The 25,110-nt window shown below is 33.8% G+C and overlaps 1 protein-coding gene across 1 annotated transcript; it reads left to right on the top strand.

The window, feature by feature from the left end:
- The first annotated feature begins 633 nt into the window (after positions 1–633).
- On the top strand, positions 634–11,611 carry LOC135833234 (uncharacterized). The gene is made up of 9 exons (XM_065346939.1): positions 634–874; positions 5,110–5,246; positions 5,389–5,488; positions 5,613–5,683; positions 5,779–5,814; positions 6,285–6,411; positions 10,827–10,912; positions 11,026–11,053; positions 11,146–11,611. Exons 1-9 carry the CDS (start codon positions 802–804, stop codon positions 11,208–11,210), a joined length of 723 nt encoding a protein of 240 aa, XP_065203011.1. The 5' UTR covers positions 634–801; the 3' UTR covers positions 11,211–11,611.
- The last annotated feature ends 13,499 nt before the right edge of the window (positions 11,612–25,110 follow it).

Genomic DNA, 25,110 nt, shown 5'->3' with positions numbered 1-25,110 from the left:
TGTCTAAATTTTTTTCGTGTTCGATGAATATCACAAACGCGTACATTTTTTATTAAATTCTGGTCAGCGATATATTTTCCATGCCAAATGTCGACTCGATATACAGCTAACCACAGCATACGATATTATGTTAATAGTTTTACAGGGTAGCAATTTGAAAATATTGGCAAACACGAGCCCTTTGAGAACATCTTCAGAATGTAAATGTACATCTAGGTCGAAACTCCGGCAATCCAATCAAGCTGTAGGCATTATAGTATACCTATTTGTATGCAGTTGCATTGTGATCATGTATGCATTTGTAAATAATGCAATATTACTGCTGGAGTAACGGTGTGACCATTTCACAGCGATACGAGAGAATTTATTAACATATACGAGCATCGTCTATCTCGCAATGATTCCAAAACTACAGAAACACATGCTCATCGTTACAATCCTACCATGATCCGGCGGAAGAATACCTACCTACCCAGTACCCAGTGGACAGTTATAGAGTTGTGACGAGACACGATGATTTGGTTGCACAAAACGCGTGTAACCGAGTGATAAATATAATTACAATAATGATGACGACATTGGTCTGGTCTGGATTTGCGGTGTGTACGAATCTGTGTAACGATTTGTTGTACTTTATTACTCCAAGTCATGAGACAAGCATTTTGTGACCTAACTAACCTTATACCTTCTTCGATGCTTGTTATGACGACCGTGTTGTGCTCGTATATAACAGAATGAAAGAGTTCGTCGCACTTCAGTCGTACCTGTTGAGTATTTAGTGTAGCAAGTATAAACAATTTAATGATGCGTTTATTTTTAGCCGCGTTATTAGTTTGTATTCCGTTAAGCTATTGTTTCGAAGATACCGAATTTAGTGAGTTGATTATTATTCATACCTTTTCCTATTTTTTTTCAACCATCTAATCTCGTAACTATGTTAAATTCGTGTCAGTGTGTTTCACTCTATGCGACGATTGTTTATTATCGATAATGCACATTGTGGCAAGTTCTTATGCTACCTACATGATATTTTCAACGTGGTGAAATTTTCATTTTTTAAAATCATGAATAAATCTTTCTACGCGTATTTCCCTCTTCTGGTCTTTGCGCATAGTTTCGATAAATTCTCAAAATTTAGATTTATGCTTTGTAAAAAAGCAACCCTTTAGAATACCGCGTACACCTATTATCAGTTTTCCCTGTGTAAAAATGCACGTTCATTTTTCATTCGTATAATGCAGCATACTCTACAGATACCGCCTGGTACCGGCGTCCCTGTGAAATATGGCGAAATGGAGGCACTTTTACGCTCCACGATGTGATATTAAGTGATACCTCGTTGAAAAGCTCACAATTAGCCGGCTTCGAAAACGCGGTTATTAATTTATATTCTATGAAGGGTTGAATGAAACAATCGCTGGTCGATGTGCATGGTGCTGGTGCAGTTTTGTGGCTTTTGTGGCAATTTCAAATCCATTATTGGGATTCGGTTACCGCAGTTTACCTGGAGTTTTTGATGTGAAAGGGAGGAATATTGAAATTTTTTTATCAACCATCGAGGATTGGTTTTCTTTTTTAAGAATTACGGATACGAGCATCGCTCGAAGAGTTATAAGGAGATAGAGTGATGAAGATCTATCAGTATTTTATTGAAATGAAATCTTGCCGGTTGATTTTCAATTTACTAGAAAAATATTGGCCAATTTTGATGGTTTCAAATCAAACAAATTTGGTGTCATGTTTTTTTTTTTTTTTTTTTTTTTCTAATGAGAATTTATGGGTTTTTAGGAATTCTTTGGAAGAAAAATTTCAAAGTTTTAGATGCTAAAACCAATTTTTGAACTCTTGGTAAATTTTTATAAATTATTGTGTTTTTATGGCAATTGGTAAACTTTTTAATGAAATTTATCATTTTTTTAAAACAAAATGAACCAGTGTTAAATAATTACTCCAATTCAACCACTGTTTAGGTACTTCAAAAACTGCCAATTTCAGGTCATTTTGTAGCCTTCAACGAGCTTTTAGTTTTCTCCAGAATTATTTTTAAATTTCCCTGGAGGGACCAAAAATGGACTGTACCATCCATAACTTTGATTGGCGTTTCAATCAACCTCTCAAACATTTCATGTCGTTATCTCGAAATTTCAGAGAAAAAATTTTTTTCATTGAGATACCGTTATAGTTTCACGAGAAATTCCAAATCCCCTACAGCTTTTGAGAATTTGATTTTTTTTTTCAACCTTTTCTGAAATTTAAAAATGGCTAGGTACTTACTTACCTACTTAAAAATTCACTTTTGAACTGAAACCCCTGGAATTTTCAGAGACCATCCGAAGCTCTTGAGATGGTTACCAATAAGCACTAACCAAAGTGATGAAATTCAATTTTGGCTCTTTTAGAGTAGGTAATTTTAAATCTCGCTGGAGGTTTCAGAGTGGCCTAAAATCGATGATTTTTAAAGAAGAGAGAAAGGCATTGAACCAAGTATTCTCACTGGTTCACTTTGTTTATATTTTAAAAAAAAACGATGTAAAAATTTTAAAAAATCGTCGTAAAAACAGCACTTCAAAATTTTAGAAAGTTTTCTAGGTTTCAAAACATGTTTTTTTGACCAGGCTGTGTTTCGTTCAAAATATAGAGTACCACTTGAGGAGTTTTTTGCTTAGGCATATTAAGTGACAAATTTTAAAATTTTATTTACGATTGGGTAAATTACCTCAAACCAAAATCTTCCAGTCCTTCAAATACTCTAAAAATATCAAAATTTTGGAAAATTCGAGCATCAAATTTGATAATGAAGTTGCTGATTTCCCAGGGGCTTATAATTGGACAATGTGGACACTCCTTTTGCTCAAACTAAAACTTCGAATATTTTTTCACACAGGTACGTAGGTACCTAGACATTTCAAATATGTAAGTGTCATTAAGAATTAGGTATTGAAATAGGTACTGGAATTTTGATTTGAGCCATTTTTTCTTCCTTATACTTCATTTTATTCTCTTGAACGAAAACATTTTCAATTTTCACTGTTTTTTTTAAAACATTGTTTTTCATTTACCTATTCTTATTCTTATTGCATCTTGAATTCTAATTAATTTCTTGCCCAATCTAGCTGAGCATTTTGAGGAGTATTCCTCAATTAAAAAGAAAATTTATTGGAAAGGTGTTTCAGAACTTCTGTGACAAAAACTTCAACAACCTAATTCGGTTATTCAGATCAATTCTCCAAACTCGAAATTAGGTAATCGTTTTCATTTCAGACTGTCATGAATCTTCAGCGAAATTAGCCTGTGATTTTCCCCACTTTTCAACATTCCTATTTTCAGAGACATAAAAATTGATTTGAGGGTTGGAACACTAATTTCTACATAATTTTGAAGTCCTCAGCTTGAAAATTTATCGTTGCAACTAATTCTAGTGAAGCATCTCAAGCGTAATTTTTTAAACGAATAATAATCAGAATCAATCGTCAAACTGACTAATTGCCTGCTGAGATAGATGGCAAAATTTTCTCCACTATTGTAATTAATTAGTTGAAACACATTCAGATGTTTCACAAAAATGTCTGAGTTTTGGAAATTTCCTCAAAAATATGAGGAGCTGAAAAAAGGTGATTTAATAATCAAATCAAGGAGTGTTCGAATGAAATTCACTGAGATGGAAGATGGAGAGGGAGATTCTTGAAAATGGGCAGAAATTAAATTTGTTGTTTCCTCTATCTAAATTTTGAGGCTTCAGATTGGTAAAACTAATATTATATTTTTGAAAAAAATATTCATTTACTTGATAAAAATTCTTGATTTTTCTCGAAAAATTACCAAAAAATGAAAAATTAATCAAGACAGCTAGAAATTTTGATTGAGAAGGTTCTTGAAGCATATTTTTCTAAACTATAAGTTAGGTACCTACCTAATTCAACTGTCGCGATGATGAAGGTCGGTCATCTCCTGTGGCATAGGCGACATTGAAACTTTTTTGAAATTTTAATAAAAACTGACCAAGGCCTTTTTTCCATCGCAGTACCTACCTAATACCTATTTAATTGCTTATCAATATTGCCATTTTCAATTGTTCGTTACAAAAGTATTGAAAAGCTTTACTTTAATTAATTAAAATCGTAAATTCCGATGAAAAGATGTGACGTACCTAGACCTACGTTCATGATTTTTATTGAGATGTTCAATGAACGATAAGAGGAATTATCGTACTGTGGCTTAATGACTTTGACCTAAACAAATTTAAAAATAAAAATCAATTACTTTTATCGATTCATTCATCTTCTGAGACTCAAGTACCAGACGTAATTTTTAAACAAGAATATCAATTTTATCCATAATTTTAAATTAACTGTTGAAAAAATTTGAAATAGTTTTTTTTTGTAGGATTCTTTTTTGAATTATTTTTTAGATGGTTTGAAATTTCAATGGAAGTTTAGAGGATTAATAAGGTTGTAATAATTCAATTTTGTTCGAAAGAATCTCAAATTTAAAAAAAAAAATAAAAAATTCCAATCGTTTTTCAAAACTCAATTCTATTTGCTCAATAACTTAAGTAGGTATACTCATGAGAAGATGACTAACTCTCTAAGTAGGTATATACCTACAGACATTCAAAAATGTAAAAATTTAAATAATTTCCGACGAATTGGAAATCATCCGTTAAAACGACTAAATTACCTTAAAAGTCGCGTTAAATATACAGATTGTTTTGTACTCGTATGATGCACAAACAAGAGAGGAATAACTGGAACGAGTGTTTTTTTAAAGTCAAGGTGCGGTAACATGTGGTATTATCTGTTGAGTGAAATCGGACGGCACGGATTTACAGCGGTAATAATTTCAAGTAACGGTATATCGTATTCGAATATCTTTGTACTTGAACGTAATTCCAGTTTTACACTGAAAAAAAAAAAAAAAAAAAAAATAAGGAAAACACAAAACAAAATCCGTTCAAGTTTACAATACGTGTTAATATTCATTTAATAGTCTATAAAAAACGAAAATAAAAATAAGCTTAGACGATTTGCATGTACGAGTAACTAATAGGTATATTATATAGATATACGTACCTACTTTCATATGTAAAGAATCTGGTATTGTTTATTATAGCTAAACATCTCCAATCCGAGATAGATGAATACTTGTCAGAAAAAGATAGGCCTCTGATGAGGCCTAGAAGGAGTCCTCTTGATGATAATGAAATTGTAAACGATGAACATTTCAAATGCAAGCAGCATTCTAGAAAAGTACGTATACCTAGGTATCTTATAAGACAGTACCTATACCTTAATCTAATGAAGATATGACAATTAAAATACGTGACATGCTATAGGTAAACTGAAACGATTAAATAACGACCATTTTATGTTGTTTTTTTTGCATTTGCAGTCATGTTGCGGTAAAACTAATTTATTCAAGAATTTCGGAGATCAGAATAAAACGTTGGGTAAAACATGTTACGAAGAAGTGTCAGAACGTTTGAAACAAGGTAAGATATACCCTACATATTTTTTTCTAGCAAATTCGCGTATTTTTTGCATTAAAATTCTACACGAATAGAATTTGATTTTTTTCTATCCCCTTTGCTTTCTTTTTTTTCCATATATGTGTAGATCTTCCTTTACAAGAGGCGCCGAATTTATTCTCGTGCGAGAAATACAAAATGATGAAGAAATTACAATATGTAAGTTGCAAAAGATGTATTTTCGGGTTTCGGTTTCTGGTTTAGGATTTCACTACGTAGGTATATTCTGACGAACGTTTTTTTTTTGTTTACAGTGCGTGTATGAATGTGTTGGAAAGAAACGTAAAATAGTAAGCGAATATTTTTTTTGACGATTTTCACTTTAGTTGTACAGGGTGTCCTAGGAAAATATTAAATATTTGCTTTGGGATCTAAAATGCCAAAAAATGTTGTTTTTGAGTTTGAGTCTTAAAATGAAGTACAAATATTTATTCCCATTGACTCATTTCGTCGGAAAAAAATTGAGGAAAACTTGAAAATTTGTCACAATAAGTAGATCGTTTTTTTTTTTCAATTTAAAAAATTCTCAAAAAATGAACTTTTACTCGTAAAATTTTGTTCACAAGTCTTCATCTTGTTCAAAATGAAGCCCGACTGTTCAAATAATTCCTTCCTTAACTTCGATACTGCCATTCAGTTGTATCCAAGTTTTACACCACCTCCACCTTATGTACGTATTTCTGGGACACCCTGTATGCGAAAGAAAAAATGTCACCCACATAGAATATCCACTTTAATGAAAACCTCTATTGTCGTACAGCTAACATCAGACGGTGATCTAAATGTCAACGAAATGAAAATCTACTTGAATAACGATTTATTCAAAGAAGACTGGCAAAAAGAATTAGCCCAAAAAGCCGTACCGAAATGTTTGAGTGAAAAATATCGTAAGTATTTTTTTTTCTCAGCTAAATTTTTCGTATTAACTGGTAACGACTGCGAGCCGAGCGCGATGGCAAAATACGTAAGTGGGCCGTTTGTATTACTGTCCATTTGCCAGTGGATTTTATTAAACTCGACAAGTAGAAACGTAGCCTCACAATGGCGAGCAATCAAGCATAATAGCCAAAGAAAACTGGGGGAAACGTCACAACATCTAATAGAAAAAATAATAAAAGCAAAAAGCACACAGGAAAATTGACTGAATGTTGTGAAAGAATAGAGCGAGCTGCACTTTTATAAGAAAATAAAACCTATGACAGTGTATACTGTATAGCCATGCACCCCCTTTAAAAGCCAAAGAAAAAGGGTTACCTTATACGCTTCCTTTTCTCTATCTGCTTTCTGCCTCCTTTTTTTTTTCGTTATATGACGACGGTGCTTTTTACTTTCTCTTCTTTTCGTATGAATTTCTGCATTCGATGGTCTTGGTTGTTTGAGAAAGTACACGGTGTGATGCGACTGGAGACGCTGGACGCGATAAGCTCTTGTTTTATTTATTTTTTCGTGGTATACGAATTATTGTTAAGGAGGGTATTTTTCCAAAAGGGAGACTCCACTTTACGGTGGAAATATATGGGTAAAAAAAGGTTGTACAGAGCTAGGGGGAGATATGAAGACGATCTTTGATATACTTACCTGTAAGAGTCGGAGAAAACAAACCCCCCAAAAAGTTGCCAGGGATTGTATAATTCATTAAATATACTCGTAAATCGTAATTAAAATAATTTTTTATTCGGGGTTACGGCTTTTTAATTGAGGAAAGCATAAGTTCGATGTTATCTCAACTGCCTAATGCTGTATTTTAATAGATTACGGGATCCTTCGTTCTAAAGAGACAGCAACTTGTATTGCACTGATGTATGTAGGTAAATCCATCTGCAGGTGCACGATTCAAGTAGTAAAATGCGAATACCTACTCATTTTGGAATTCACATCAAAATTATGTTAAAATCAAAGAAATTTCTTCTAACAAAAATTGGAAGACTGTTTAATTTCTTCAAAACCTTGACACGGAAATTAGGAGTGTCATATTCACAAGAAGTATTTTTAATTTTTTTTAATTGAAAAAAATTCATACAAACAGTCCTGTAGGTTTTTTTATCCTGTTGAGTTGGAAAAAATTTGACTACCGAGCATTCTTGCCCATTTAGGATGAGTTTAAAAGTTGCCTTTCCTGGAGAATATTAAAATTAAAAAAAATATTCCAATCAATTGACATCTTGGTATAAACGCGCAAGAACCTTCATTTTTTCAAAATTGCAAAAATCACCAAAACTGGATCAAATGAAATTTTAATGCTTTTTTCTACCCCATGTAGACGAGCAATGTTGATTGTTTTGGATCGTTCTGAAGTACGTATGACTCAAAAAAAATTCTGAAATGAAGACTTTTTTCAAATAAGTCATTATTTTTGGTCTAAATAAACAAAAAAAAACATAGGTTCATGTTCTTTCATCATCGCTTAACTTGATTTCATCAATTTCGGCCTTCTCCTGAAAACCGAATCCTAAAAATTTCCATTTCAACCAATTCGAATGCTTTTTATCTGTTTCAACAAAATTGCTCTCCACAAATTATATGTACTTCTTTAAAAAAGTCAAATAAAGACATTTGGGAAATAAGAAAATGGATACGACATTATTTTCAAAAAAAAAAAATCGGCAATTTGTAATAAAAAATGTTGACTTTTAGCAATTTTCAAAAAATTAAAAAAAAATTAGGGCCGTTGAAATTTTAGCTTCAAAAAGTTCTTACCAAATTGCTCCTGGGAAGCTTCGTTGTTGATTCCACTATTCAAAAAAAATCTTCTCTAGCTTCAGTCTCAGTCTTCCAATTTTGCGCAAAATATGTATTTGAAATGAATTTCTCTTGCTGAGTAGAACCGTGATTATTTTACCCTCTCTTCTCCACCTCCCTCGAGGGGTGAAAATTGAGAAGTGTTGGTTGAGATTGTTCTCCTGAACAGGGTTCAGTAATGGGTGAAAAATATAGTTTTGGAACGAAGTTTTTCCTTAAATTCCTGCACTCGTATCATTCGTGTTAATAAAATTGCATAACCAGTTTGCCGTAAAAACGTTAAAAAGCTATTCCGCGTCTATTTCATATTAGAATTTTTGTCCTTGGTTTTCAGATTTTGTTCGAAATTTTTCATGAGTTCTTCCCATTGGATAAATTAAAAAATCAATCATTTTTTCCTGTACCCCTCGGAGAGTGGAGAGAACGTGGAATGGGATCCCATAATTTTTCACTCTGCAGCTCCAACTTTTCACTTTAATATCGATATTGAGAGTCCTTTGCATAGAAATCAGTTGGAATTGGAGTAAATCTGTTTATATAGTATTGAAAGGCATTGGAAAAAAGTTCAAAATTGTTCTTTGAGAATTTTGAGAATTCAAAGTTGCAGTATTTTTTTTTACAAAAGCTCAACTTTCAATTTTTGAGGTTACCCTTGGAAAAATTTGGCAGGTCTATGTGCCTACGTCTTTTCATATTAAATATGATGTTCAATTCCAGGATTTTGATACCCTAATAAAACACACCCCAATGCCCCCTCCTCCCCATCAAAAAAACTTGGTCGATTTGGGGAGGGAATGAAAATGATGTGGTATAAATCCTTTGTTATATAACGCAAATTTCAATTTTTCACTTATTTTTTTTGACACGAAGCCTCTATACCTTAAAATGGACCTCAAATATCAGAAAAATTGAGAAATTCACGTGACCTGTGGTTTATTGGATTTTTAGAAACGGTGATTCTGAATTTCAACTTACTTTTTCGATATAGGTCCATCAAATCCTGTCAAAAAAATCGTAAATTCCACGACGTTTATTTTGAAAGCGTCATAGTTGCCTTTGCATGACACAAAAATAGTAGAAAATGCTGTTTAAAATGGCTAAAGTTGCAAATAAATTATGCAAAATTTTCTTAAATTGATGCAAAAACTAGAAAAATAATAAATTGAAAGAAATGTACTTCGTTGATTAATTTTGTAGGGTTCAATTTGAAGATTTTAAACAATTTTTCATTAGAATTTGAATTCAGTCAGCATTAGAATATTTTTTACAAAATTTTAAGCAGTTTTTAAACATTTTGATTATTACTACGTACGATGTTTTGAGGGCGATTTTGTGATAACATTCACAAGACCAACTCTAATTTTATAGAATTTCAAAATTTATTGACTTATTGTTTTAAAATAAATTTTACGACATTACGATATCGTCATCATCTTCGATAATTTAAATTATTTTGAATAAGTTACTGTTGTTGGCTGGAAGTCTGTTCGATTTCAATCATGGAATTCTAAAAGGCTTTAATGGGACAGGTCCTAGATTTTTCGAACTTTCTGTCAGTCATTTTAGAAAAAAATAAAATAAAAAAATGGGTAAATAACAAAAAGAGATCAATGATCATAATACGCGATTAGCTTTGGGCATTCTATGGATCCACTTTAACCTAACTATGATCTTATCAGACGAGTCAAATCAAGGTTTCGATCGAATAGATCTGTTCAGGCCAAACAGATCCACTAGGAGAGACCTGATTGGATCTTTTTTTTTTTTTTTAAAGTGTCCCCATTCCCCACGAGGGGGTGGGAGAAATTTATTGTGCAATATAAGGAACAACTTACGAATACCTATTGGTTCTTATCATAAACCATACCAAACTACACAACAAACAAGAAATAGTAAAGAATTCGCATTAACTACAATAAAATAGATAATAATATGATGAAGAAGCGAAAATTATATCTAGGTCAGGAGGGGGAGGGCGAGAAAAAAAAATAATACAATGGGGAATAAACAAGGGGACAATATTTAATTAATCATAATCTAGGAGGAGGTATTACATGAGATCGATTACGTTCAAGAGTCCACAGTGATCGGACTACTTTACGACAATAGTGGATGTGAGCAGTGTCACTGACATCGATTGGAGGATCTGGACGTCCATCTTTGAATCGTGTACAAACTAGTAAAACATGAGCGGCTGTCTCATTCTCATCTTTGCCGCAGCTACACAACGGAGATAAGACACAGACCTGATTGGATCTGACCAGATCTGGCCAGACTTAATCAGATTCAATCATCTTCTTCTATTCTAAGATAGTACCATCTGCTTACAAGTTTAAATTGACCCTTCGAATTAATTCATTTATCTAATGAATTTTGTCTTTTTTTAGTCAAATGGTATTTTAAAATTGTTATTTGGCCACTTTTTCATTTTTTTCATTTTTTGAAATCATGAAATTTATTTCAGTACGCAGTATTTACAATTATATCTACAGTTCTAATACCTGAACAGAAAATTGTCAATTAGGTACCTACTAATAACATTTACGAAAAAAATTTTTTACAGTTGAATGGCCGCAAAGTGAGCCTGGAATTATATGCAATCCAATAGCAGTTCAATTTCAACATTGCCTATGGAGAGAATTCGAACTGGTAAATATTTACTATTTCAGTTCTATTCGCTGATATTTACATTTCTATACTTATATTTACTTAAAATTACTTACTTATCCATTTTCATTTTTTTTTTTTTTTTTTTTTTGCAGAACTGCCCAAAAAATGAACAAAAAGACAGTAAGTATTCTTAATTTAAATAGAATCAAATAGGTTGAGGAGATTTTCCAAGTCGAAAAAATTAATTCATCTCTTTATTATTTTTTTCACAGGTAAAAAATGTAACAAATTACGTAATAATTTGAAACAACAATACGCGACTAAAAGAAAAGTATAAATTAGATTTTTTGTTTTAGATTTACGAAATTATTTTTAAGCCGCTGTTTGTATTTTTTAAAATTACCTTATTTATTATTTTTGTTTTTTTGTATATTTATTAAAAGTTGTAAGAAAAATATAGATCTTGGTTGAAAGTTTTTCTTTCGAAGGGTAAATTATGAAAATTGCAACATAATGTAATTCGGTCTGTAGGTAGATATAGGAACCTACGTAAAACAGAAAAACAACGATGAAGTGAGGACCATTCCAAATATACTTATTTCGAAAAGTTTGATGTTTTATAAAACAAAGAAACTCAAACAATACAACAATTTTAATTAAAAAAATTGAAGTAAATTTGGTATCTTTTTGTTGTTGTTTGGTTTATGTGCACAATAAAGGCATTGTTATACACTTGTACCTACACTTTGTTGTGTTTGTTTTTATCTGATTTTAGTAGGTATTTCCTTATTCGTAATATTACTTTCTGATACAGGTTTTTATTGTCATGTTACTACGACATTAATTAACGTAGAAAGACGCGAGAGAGCGCGTTCATTTTACACGAATAAAATACGAGTACCTAGTAGCTTTGTACGAGGTGATTTCCAAATGAAATTATAACCGATGGTGGAAATTTTCAAAATTATGAAAGGGTAAGCTAGAAAAACTGGCGAAGTAGACGGCGACGCGACGTGTAGAGTTAGTTAGTATGTCTGTTCAAAAGGGGTTAATAATTCCGGTTCGTTAAATTTCTCATGATAGTGACCATCTGAATAATAATACTTGGGGATGTACGAGTATGCACCTTCCTTCGTACTGTTACGTTTCGGTCATTCGTCGATGGTGTTGGAGAGTAAATGGCAGCGACGGTGGCGGAGGTTGCAACTCGAATTTGGGTAGATTGGTCGTAGTAGTTTGTACATTAAAATGTAAGCAGATAACGAACTTACTTGTTTCTAATAGGTTAATGTGTCCGAAAACTTTCACGAGTTTCTTTTGTTTTTCAATTCAAGTATAATTTATTGTTTTGATTCATTTTTATGTTCATTTTCCTCGAGTCATAATAAATTGTAAATATATAATTACATATATATTTTTTTTTTCAAGAAAAATCTCAATTTTTTGGAAAACGAAACAAATACTAAAGAAAAAAAATCACAAATTCGTCATCTGTAACTTCAATCACGATAAGAAATGAATCACGTGTGAGAACTCAGTTGATGAAAATTTCTTCATTTTTCCAACATTGTTCATCAAGTTGATCACGCGACACCCTAAAATCTACGTAGCTACAGTTGCACGTCGAAAATATGCTGTAAAATCAACAAATTCTTATTAAAACGAACCCCGGCAATTCGGTGTAAAAGTTTTAGCGGCTTCGAAATAACGTTTTGGAAAAAACTTTGCGTCGGAATTAGCGGAAACTAGTGCGAAAAAGAAACGAACGTGATTGTACGCGTTGGTGGGTTTACAAAGGAGAAAAATTTCGTTATTTTCGAACCCTCACGCTCGAGGGTAAGAGATAGGTGCGGGTTATCGGAGAAAAAAAAGTTTTCGACACGATATCAACAAAGTTGCAGTGGGCTGTATCGAAGGTTTGTGAGACTGAAATTGAAAATTAAAGTAATTATCGCGATTTCGTCGATGAATTTTTGCGATACAAACGATCTAATTAACCGGTACGTGATGCAGATGTAACGTCGAAGATGAGAAGACTTTATTTCTACAACTTTGAGGTAATGAAAACTATGCGTTTTACGTCGAAGTTGCGAATTCTTTCGACATTCCATCCAGCTTGTGTGTATGAATTTTAGTAGTGACAATGCTGAAGGCGAAGTAGGTACATAGGTACCTATACTGTTTGTATTTTACAACAACGACGTGAGAAACATTAGTTGAATTCTTTTGTTTGCTAACTGGGTGGATTTTTGTCAAGGAATGCTTGGCAAGCAGTCAGCTGTGGTTTCCTGGTAACTTATTCTAGTGATCTTTCTTACAATGGGGACTTTTACAATTCGTCAACACTGGATTGGGTGATTGAGCTAAAAATTAAATGACTGAAAGAGCATATCATCAGCCAACTAGACTTCATAATCAAAAGTTGAGCTGTCGAAATTGATTTCGATTTTACACGAATTTTTGAAGATAGGTAGTGAAAACAGCCTATGGTACCTACGTACAAATTTCCTATAAAAATTGTAAATACATGCAAAAACAAAAATCTAAGAATAGGTTTATATTTTGAATTCGATCCCTTGAATCGATTGCGGCTACTTTTGAGACGATCTGAAGCTTCCAGCAAGAGTTGGCTTTTCTCCAGCAATTTCAAATTGCTTCAGAAGGCGTTGTAATTAACCTCAGCAGCCAAGAATTCAATCCTCGACACTCGGAAGCGATTAGGGCAGTTGGATCGAAAATCCGAGACAATCTCTGAGGACCCAATATCTCCTTTCCTGGGTTGCATTCGAAGCTAAAAGTTTTTCTGGGTGATTTCCAACTCAAAATGAAAATTTCTGGTTTGTATTGAATTTAGACACAATCCTGCAACTATTTTTCGTGATTCATCTTAATTAGGTACCAGAAATGCAGTGGAAATTTTTCATGGCGCATCCCAATGGGTCCTCGTGTCTTTGTAAAAACATGAGTGAAATCGATCACTGACCATTCAGTGATCAAAAGCTCCCCTAATAACCTACCGAGTTCGAAAACAATATAAACTTCATCCTCATTGAATAAATTATTACCATAACCGATGATTTGTGGCACTTCGAAACTTTTCAAATAAATGTTTATCTTTTTTCAAGTGAAAAATTCTACCGCGCTGATAAAGTGTTTATGGAGTCGCGATGCACGTGACTTTTAAGGTTAGAAAAGATTACGTATACTTTGGTCGTGCTGTTAATGACGTAATAAAGAGGCAACAACAAGCAAAGTGAGAGTTAGTAAGTACATTTTAATAGGGACACATAACTACAGGAAAACGCTTAACTCGCCGATGAAGCGCAGTTGTATCCACGCCACATTTGTTTCAAATCTCATTTAAATTATGGCTCGGCCCGCGCTTTCTAATTACTTTTAAATTGCCTTTTGTTAAATAGAAATAACGTTGAAAAGTTTCTTTCGTTAACCTCACCTCTCTGAAACTATAGTTCCAGTATGTGATGGAGTATCATACAACCTCGTGTGAGTGTGAAATATGTGACATGAGTTTTGTGAAACTCCCTAGGTACCTCTTTTTCCATAGGGTTATATATACGTTTTCCCCCGGTGACAAATCTCCCAGCGTCAAAGATAACGTAGATACCTGCTAAATTGAAGATTTTTTGTTGCATTTGGCCCATCGTATCGTCCTCGTTGTCGTACGAAAACCGATGCGTAGCCTTTTTTTACGCCACTGTGAGATAAAAAGTAAAGATACGCTGGATGAATTTACGATACCTCTATGATGACCAAACATTTGTGAAGTGCGAGGCTCTCTAAAAAATATTGATTTCTCGCAACCAAAGGGTGTACGTAGGTATCGGAAAACTGCCTTGGAATTTTATCGAGGCTGATCGACGTTAAATCGGTTTCTTTTACTGGACTATTTAAGTACCTATAACGTTTTATTGTAGGTATAATTTGCATTTTTTTCGACGACGAATGTAAAGTGAAATATCCTCAGATTTGCAGATGTCTCGTACGTATGCGTTTAAATTTTTCAAGATTTTACGAATTTTTTGCGAAAAAATTAAACTTTGAAAATACATTAAGGTATGGATTCAGCATTTCACGAATCTCAAACATAACTTGGATATGCGCTATCTACCTAGTAAGTATAACGAGAAAAAATATGCATTTACATAAAAAATCCTATCCCTATAGTAATCATGACCAAATTTTGAGCTCAAAACAGGAGCAAAACTTGAAGGGTACTGGGAGGTGGGCGATGGACCCTTCCAAGTTGTCAATTTTGCAAAAAGTCGGTAAAGTTTCAATTATTTAGTCTCGCTTCAAAAATGTTGTTTTACTTTCTATAAACTACCTATGAAGTTTCAAAAGCTTTTGCTTTCACTGTGCTTGGATTTAAAATGTCTGAAAAGCATTTAAAACCAGAAAAATCAATTTCTCATGTCAAAAATAAGGTTTTTTAATCTCTTGGATTGGAAAAGTTATCAGAAGATCTGCCCTTGATTCGCTCTGTGGTATAGGTTTTAGAAATGGGGTTTTACAAAGGGATTTTAAGGAGATTTACCGTGGAATTTCTAATAGGTAGGTAAACTAAATAGATAAGACAGCATGCCCTTATTTCATGAAAAAAAACAACATGTAAACATGTTTGTACTTACTTGGAATGCAAATTTGTCAGAAATTTGTTCAGGCTCCCTCCCAGGCAAAATCCATTCCCTTCAAACAAAAACGCAAGCTTGGGAGGCCAGCTAAATACAAAAGCGCGTTATTGGTGCGATGGAATTTTTTTTCCATCAATTTCAAACGTGCAGTTGGTGTAGTCTCTTTTTAATTGTAGGTAGGTATGAATTACAGGGTGCCCAGAAATATCGAGTACCCCTAAGAAAGTTTTTCATTAAAAATATAGGTTGGCTACATGAAATAGATGCATATGATTGGTGGAATGTTATCTCTCCAGTCCAACAACCAATCATGCGCTATCATTATTATCATTCACTGTGACCAACCAAAGTATTTTAGTAGAAAACTTTTTTAGGGATACTCGATATTTCTGGGCACCCTGTACAGTTTTTTTAATCATAAAATTAGTCGTTCCTAGATATTATTGTGTTGTGAATTTCGCTTATCCGGTTGTCGTGTAAATTATTGGTCGTTGAAGGTATTTTTTTACCATGCAATATATGTAGAATGCCTGTCATTGAAGTAATTTTTTGTCGTGTTTTTCTGGGCCATGGTATTCAAATCAAATCAAATCGTTTATTGCAGTGGACAGCTTTTGCTGTATTTACAATGTCAATAGTATTAATTACAATATTAACACAGTAGGTACTGCTGGGGGGGGGGGGGAATCAAAAATACAGATAAGTAATTAAATTATACAAGATATTAAGAAATACTCTTTTGTGAGAAAATAAGTTTAAAATGAGAAAAAAAAGGGGAAAATTAACACAAAACCAAAAAAAACATATTATGAGATACAGCTCATGAAAAAACAGTGAAATACTCTTTTGTGAGAACAATAGAAAGTTTAAAATAAAATAGCACACAAAAAAAAAAGTTTAAATAACAAGAGATTATAAAAATTACAGTAGGAAAACAACTTAATAATCTAGCTGCAACATTTCTTCAACACTGTAGAACGCATATCTCTGTAGCCAATATTTGAGTTTATTTAAAAAAATTTTTTTGGATACTATATTTTTTAGCTCCTGTGGTATTTTGTTATAAATTTTTGAGGCCATGAAATCAATGTTATTTTGCAATTCATTTTTTTCTGTCACTTAAGACTCCTTATTTTTGTCGTGCTTTCCCCCTTTTTTGTCGTAACGATAAATCATACCCTTTCATTTTCAAAATTGAAAATTTTGAAAAGTTTCAATACAAATCTGAAATATAAAATTTTAAATCCAGAAAAATCCAAGTTCATATATCAAAAGATAACTTTTTTTTGTCTCTTGGATTAGAAAATTTCCCACTTTCACCATTCTTTCGCTCAGGCTGATTAAAATTTCCTTGTACAACAATCACAAAGAAAACTTCCAAAACCTTGCTTAAATCAACGTAGGTAGGTACCAGCGTTTTCAAGATTTCCATAAATGTTTTAGCTCATTAAGAGAGATGAAGGGGATTTTTGGTAAAAATGGGGTGCATTTGTGTACCCCCCCCCCCCCGAGAAAACCTGAAAAACGATGTGTCACATGAACAATTTTACGATGGGACTTTTTCCCCAATTTTGGGCATTTCTCTCCGATTTGCCACCTGTGCCCTAACCCTTAAATCCACCACAGCAAGTTTTAATAAAATTGGGAACAAATGAGGAATTTGGGGAAATCAAGTCGAAAGATTTGGGGACATTGAGTCGGCAACTTTGTGGCCTCCACCCCCTCCTTCCCTCAAGCAAAAAGTAAAGTTTCGTCACTGGCTCAAAATTTTTCAGGAGTGCTCAAAAAAAGTTTTGATAGTAATTTTTGATATTTTGCCAACTTCAACCCATTTCTGCAGGTTGTATGACATTTTTTCAGAAACGTCAAAAATCATGACTCAATTTTGCGTTCAGAATCCTTCAAAAATGGTTCAAAAATATTTTTGTCAGATATTTGAACATCACGAAATTTTATTTCATTTTAATTAGTCACATTAAAGTACACCCTTGAACTCAAAATACATTATGTATTGTCAAACTTTCAGTGATTGTGTCGATAAAGTTGACCCATCCCTTCAAATTGTATGTATTATCTTGATATAAAATGATGAATAAAGCTCGTGAAAAAAAGTCAAATCATCGAAGTCTGCGAAAAAATCTCATCGTTTCGACTTGATTCAACTGTGCCACTATTCATTAGTACAAACGACGTCTTTCGTTTTGTCACGAAAACTATACTCGCGATAAAATTATATAAAAACGTACCTAATGGCAAAAAATTCGCACGTATTCACACTGTTGAAAATACTTACTCGTTATAATAACCAACCTATATATGTATGACACACGGTATAGCATGGTTTGCCGCATTCGCGAACGTTACGTCGTCGTCTTCGTCGCAAATTTCCAAACAACGTAGCGTAGACTCGACGATCTAATGAAAATAACAAAGAAACAAACGTTAAAAATTAAGACTACGGTGCGGTGCGAGATGGAAAATACACGAACGTGTTTCATTTTTATTCATGGCAAATTCTGCCTATGATATGTTATCCATAATAATACCTATACCGTAGCGAGTATAGTATAGGTACGAGTATATAAAACTTGATGAACGAATATCGAAGAAGTAAAAAAACACGAGCCCAAAAAGAAGAAAACGTAAGATTCGAGTAAAATAGTGTGTTCAGTAAACGTTGAAACAAGATCCGTGTTATCTGGTACTACGCCTAAAGGCGTTGAACAGTTTTTGGTAGTTCGGATCACGTAGTTACCGTATCGTGTAACGTACTCATTGCCGTAGTTTGACAGTGTTTTCCAAAGTAGACAAGAATTTTTGGTAATTCGCAAAATTTATAGTGTTTATGTCAGTTTCTCGTTTCAGGGCATGTTCGTTGTTCGGTTATACATCTTCGTAAATCGTATATATGATAAAGTATGAGTAAGATACGCCAGAGAGGCAGAGTGAAAAAAGCCACATCGAGGAATAACGTCGTTGTACGTACAAATCATTATTACACGAAATGAAAATTCTGCCTTTTATAATCCAAGCTGAGTATAAAATTTACGTATAGGGTGAGTTCTGTTTAACCAGACCGCAAATTTTCAAAAATTAACCAATAAATGTATCTACCCATTCTCGAGTACAATACGATGTACCAACGATGTTGCTGAAAGAGCCTCGCACCATTCGCATCTCCCTTTTTATACAATATTATAATTTGTGCGAGGTGATGGTATAGGAATAAGGTACATATGTGTTTTTGGAGGGTAAGCATAAGCAATGAATTCGTATATTTTCCCCCTTGTTTGCGAGTATACTTTTGTTATGCCCTGGGTGAAAGTCACGTGCCTAGACTTCAACTATCATATCGTTTTAACAACGATTGCACCGAGTCGTACGACTGCGATGGTGACGACCAACTTGCTATATGTATACAGTATTCCATTACTCTACAAGCATCGAAAGGTGTTGAAGGAATTGCATAGCTGGTTCGCCGTAAATAATATAAGTATAAAACGTCGTTCGAGTAGTTTAAAGATGGTTTACTATCGTGTCGTTTTTTTAAAAATCGTTTGTATTCCACTCGATGTGGTTTTTTATCGAGGGGTTATATCATAAAAAATGTTTTTTCTTTCGAATAGCTGCCTCTTTTTTTAAATTAAACCAAAAATTCAAAAGTGAATTTTACTCATTGTCAGGCACAGCTCCAGGGTGATTTTTAGAAGGGTAGAAATAATTTGAATGATTTTTTCCTTTATATTATCATTTGTATGCGATACAAAATACATCAATAAGTTGAAATTACGTGAGTTACCTATCATCATAAATAGAAAACTTTGTTACAAAAGTAATTGACCCCTCGCATTTTTTCAATTTTCGAATACGGCCCACCCTAATTTTTTTTTGGATTGATATTTTTTATGAGTCGAAAACACATGTAGAAACGCTTGTTCTAAAAAATGGAGGGCGTGGAGGGTTCTCAACACCTCCCCCCACCCAAAGAATCATCACCCAGTTGGGAAATTTGAGAAAGTTATGAAGAAATTGCGTAAGCAGGGAAAATAAAAGAATTACCAAAAATCATAGGGTTTTGCTTAAGGTGCACCGGGGCAAGTCAGAATGATTTTTCATAACTTTGACCAGCTGTTACTCCCCTTCTAATGAACCAATATGGATCAGATTTATTATGTAGGTTCCCATAAGGGTTCTTAACCTATGGTGAAAATTTGAGCGCGTTTGACACAGTAGCTTTCGCTCAGTGGAATAAAATATAAACTGTTCTGACTTCCCCCAATTGGGGGAAGTCAGAACAAGCTAAACTTTGCAGAGGCGTAGATCACAAACGGAGCGTCCTAGAAACATTGCATGAAAACAAAATTGTAGAGAATTTAATTCTCTTTGAGATCACTCTCATCAAATTTTCACTAGGACGCACGGTTCGTCCGCTATATGCGAAAAACTAAGAAATAGAAAGTCTGTATTTTAGACCAAATTCAAAACAAGTTTAAAACAACAACAAAATACAATTGAACCAAAGAGATCTAAAATGAAACTGAATCGCGAAAATTTTTATGCCGTGATGAAGTAGGGGTAGTACCCTAAAGTCACCTTTAGTGGCACTTCACCAGATATAAACCTCTAGGCGCTAGAGCAAGCTTTCTAACTTATCCCGAATTCCAACTTCCCCCGGTGCACCTTAAATAATTTTTCATTTCGTTTCTCTCACTGAAATCAGAGAGTAGAAAAATTGACTTCCTGACATTAAAATAGATTGTTGTTTTAGTTGAAATTTTCCAAAAAAAAAGTGTCTCCAATGCATTCCAGTCAAAATTTTCAGTAATTTTTGTCAAAATTGGTTGTTTTTTGTAAGTACATATAAGAGTTAGGTACATACTTAAAGTCCTGAAAAAATAAAGAATTGTGAATTTTCAAGAGCTTTTGCCTCGCCCCCCTCGAGCCACATTCATATTTTTAAAAATAGGGGCAGCGATAAATGCAAACTATTTTCTGACTATTTTGAAAACTGCTTTAAACCTCATACTCAACACATCAACTATGTGATCCAACCTGCAACATCACAGCGTTTGCGTTACAAATTCACCAACATCTCTGAACTCAAGTTTCGAATTAAAAAACTTAAAACTAAAAAATCACCTGGCCTGGATAACATAAATAATCAACTTCTCAAGAACATGTCAATCTGCTGTATTCAAATAATCCGGGATATCTTCAACGCTTGTCTAAAACAAGGCTATTTCCCACAAGAATGGAAAAAAGCGATCATCGTTTTAATCCCAAAAAAAAGTCCTGATCCAACTTCTCCTGCTAGCTATAGACCAATCAGCCTATTGACTTCACTTTCAAAATTACTAGAACGTATCATTTTGAAGCGCTTAACTGATCACACCAACAGACATGAAATATTGCCACAGTTTCAGTTTGGCTTTTGAAATCATACAGCAACAACACACCAACTCCATTGTCTTACCGAAATTATCAACCTCGGTTTTGAAAATAAATAATACACTGCCACAGCGATTCATATGGCATTCCAGTCTGCTACAAAAATTGGAGAATACTCAAGTACCTCGTTACTTATTTGATATCATCACATTGTTCTTATCAGACCGCTACTTCCAGACTCGCATAAACGATTCACTTTTGGACCCTAAACCTATCTTCAGAGGCGTACCTCAAGGAGCTGTTCTAAGCAGTGTTGGAAAAAAACGTTTTTTTTTTTTTTAAAGACAAAACAAACGGTTTTTTTTTTGTTTAAAACATGGTTTTAAACTGTTGGACTCTCATGCGTTTTAAATGTGTTTTAAACATGTTTAAAATGTGTTTTAAACACATTTTTAACACAAATTCATTTGTTTTGGATTCAGTTTTTCATATATATGTTATCCAGTCATCAACTTTTAAGATGTGATGTCATAAAATAGCTATAAGGCTCAATAAATATTCAAAAATTGAAATCAAAACCTAAAAATTTGCCTTTAAAAAAAGCATAGGAAGAAGAACAAAAATCTAAAAATTCAGTTTCTTCAATTTTACTACTTTTTCAATGAGAAATTGAAAAAAAACGTGTTTTTTTTAGGAGATTGGAGTTGAAAAAAAAACTTGTTTAAAACAAAAAAAACATTTTAAACAGAATTTTGTTTTAAACACTGTCTGTTTTTTTCTCGACGTTTAAAACACTGTTTGAAACGTTTTAAACATATGGTGCTGTTTTAAGCTGACAACACTGGTTCTAAGCCCTACACTTTTCAACATCTACTGCAACGACATCACAACTTCAATTCTTCAATTTGCAGATGATACCTGCTTATGCACCCAAAGTAATAATCTTTCCAGTGTATAGACACTGGACCTGCGGAATAAGACTACCAACTGCAGGCCGAGGGGAACTGAAACGGTAAAGAAAAATTGAGTAATGCCAATCTATCCCGCTGGGTGCTCTTGGCTGCGCTGTACATCAATCTGCAGGCAATGGGGAAAAGGGAGGGTGGTGATATTTTGTGTAGTGCCAATTTCTCCCGCTGGATGCTCTTGGCTGCGCTGTATATTTTGCATGTATTTTGTTCAAGAATTTCGACAACAGCGCAGCCAAGAGCACCCAGTGGGATAAATTGGCGTTACTCAGGATATTTTGCCAAGATGGCTGCCAGTTGGTTGTCTTATACGCAGGTCCAGTGTCTATACTCCAGTGCAATCGACAAACTCAAACAAAGTATCAACACCAGCAACTTCTGGCTAAAATCCTGGAAACTTGAACTCAATCCAAACAAAACAGTTAAGATGCACCGGGGCAAGTCAGAATGATTTTTTGCAATTTCAACTTTGACCAGCTGTTACTCTCCTTCTAATGAACCAATATGGATCAAATTTATTATGTAGGTTCCCATAAGGGTTCTTAACCTATGGTAAAAATTTGAGCGCGATTGACACAGTAGCTTTCGCTCAGTGGAATAAAATATAAACTGTCCTGACTTACCCCAATTGGGGGAAGTCAGAAAAGGCTAAACTTTGCAGAGGCGTAGATAACAAACCGAGCGTCCTAGAAAAATTGCACATAGACAAAATTGTAGAGAATTTAATTCTCTTTGAGATCACTCTCATCAAATTTTCACTAGGACGCACGGTTCGTCCGCTATATGCGAAAAACTAAGAAATAGAAAGTCTGTATTTTAGACCAAATTCAAAATAAGTTCAAAACAACAACAAAATCCAATTGAACCAAAGACATCTAAAATGAAACTGAATCGCGAAAATTTTTATGCCGTGATGAAGTAGGGGTAGTACCCTCAAGTCACCTTTAGTGGCACTTCGCCAGATATAAACCTCTAGACGCTAGAGCAAGTTTTCTAACTTACCCCGAATTCCAACTTCCCCCAGTGCACCTTACAAAAATCTTCACGCTGAGACACCACTGCAATTCTACCAGAAACATTAATATTGAAAACACTATAATAGAATGGAGTGATGAAGCCGTAATCAACAGAAGTTCACATTTGAAAATCCAAACAGCAATTGGCAAGTCCCCGATCCGTCAGAGTGCGCTAGTGTGGTCGAAGGTGGGTCTGTGGTAAAATGTTGAGTAAATATGGCAAAAAAGTAGTGAAAATTTCGCCCTTCCCCCTGACACATCACTTCACTTAGTCACGCCTCTGACCACAAAAAAATAAATAAAGTGGATAAACAACACTTTGAGATGGGAAATTTTGGGAGGGAGGGTGAAATTTAATGAAGATGGCTCTCATCGTATTTACTGAAAAGTAGAAGAAACTGGTTCTCATAGAGCTGAGATTTTTTTTATAATATCTGTCTAATTTTAGAAAAAAGAGCATAAATGTATCTCCAAAACCGGGAGGCAGGGATCTTAAGCTCTTGGGAAAAAATTTGCCCATTCTTATCTATTTATGACCTCTGCAGTAATTCTAATGAGATGCAATGCACAAAAATCAGAAAACGATGACTCTGTAGCTTAAATATAAAATATTTGCCTACCTGTATCAAAATTAGGACAGGCATTTTGTTGGACACCATGTATACAATGATGCTATGCTATAAGTAGGTCTGGTATCGTTCAGCAGATATGATTTTAGTCTGACATTAACATCGAATTCTCAAATCGACGAATTATTATTAAAGTTTTAAACTGATTTCTAAAGCGGGTTCAACTACAATACCAATGTTGTGCGAAACTTATGACATTTTGAACATGACAGTCGACTCGTAGATAGGTTTAGGTACCTATGTATATAATATTGATTCTCTTAAGTATTCCTCGTACCTATTTTTTCCTCTGCTATATTCCTGCTCTCTATTTTTCATCTCGGTTTTCAGATTAAACTCGAACATATCGTATTACACAACACAACGAACATGAAAAAATTACCATGAAAGCACAGCCGCCCACGCCGCTCCATCGCCGCTATCAAAAAAGAGGAACAAAAACTAAAAACTGCTTCAAAGTACTGCTGGCTTTTAACTTTCAAACTAAATTGTAAGTTACAACGAAAGATACAAATTAGAAATAAAAGCAATATTTACGAAGCGTAAAGTAAATTCTAAGTGAAAGTAAGATGATACTTTTGTAGTTTGCAAGCCGAACCTTGCCATAAATCCCCAAGGACAAGTTTACGTTTTGATGCACAAGTGTAGATATCAGTGCTTTTTAAAGAATATCAAGAAACGATACCGAGGCTCTCTCCGACTCTTCGTGTACCACCGTTTACGTGTCCGATACCTTTAATTTTCAACGTTTTATCTCAAAAAACATTCGCGCGATTTACTTACTTTTTTCCCCTTTCGACTAAAATATCGCCTTCAATTTTTCAAACCGCTACCCATTCATATCTTCATTTTTATCGACCACTTTTAACGTTAACTATTCTTCGGCTTTATTAGATTTTTGAATCGTTTTCATCGCTTTGTTCTTTCTCGTCTTGTTTCATTCTGTTTTCTCGTCGTCGCCGTCATTGGTGGAGTCTTTTTTTTTTTTTTAGACGACTTAATTTTAGTTAGAACGGGGTTTTCAAAAAAAAAAAAAAAACAAGGATTTTAAAAAGCCTCGCGCTAACTATATAGCTTCGTAATGATTTGCCTTCTACGGTAACGTTTTTAATGTTTTTGTGTTCCTTTTCCCTTCCACTATTTCCCAGCCTGTATTTCGCTCTTTATCTTCTCTTCGTCTCGCTTTGTAGGTAGGTATGAGATAATTTTTAATGGATTTTGTATCGAGTAAAGTTTACAAGTTGACGTTTGTGTAAATTTGAAAGCGTCGTTGTCGAAATCTAATTCGGCTCTTTATTTTATACTTGTACTACTATATAAAATTCCTTTTGAACTTTTTGCATATAGCTACTGACTTTAATTATATCAACTATATAAGAATTATGCACATTAATTTCACACCATTGCCAGCTACCGGGAGTTTTGAATTGAATTATCCAAGATTCGCATTTCGCAATAGTTGAGTTACAGCTCCAGATTTTGATGAGAAAATAAAACCAAAAAAGAAAAAAAAAATCAGGCAAAAAAACAGTTAAAATCGAACCTGTTTGGAATTTCCGCAGTTCAAAAAATTCAACTGGCTGC

Source organism: Planococcus citri, chromosome 1 (assembly GCF_950023065.1).
Source record: "Planococcus citri chromosome 1, ihPlaCitr1.1, whole genome shotgun sequence".
Classification (NCBI taxonomy): domain Eukaryota; kingdom Metazoa; phylum Arthropoda; class Insecta; order Hemiptera; family Pseudococcidae; genus Planococcus; species Planococcus citri.
This window is presented reverse-complemented; position numbering and strand designations above follow the sequence as displayed.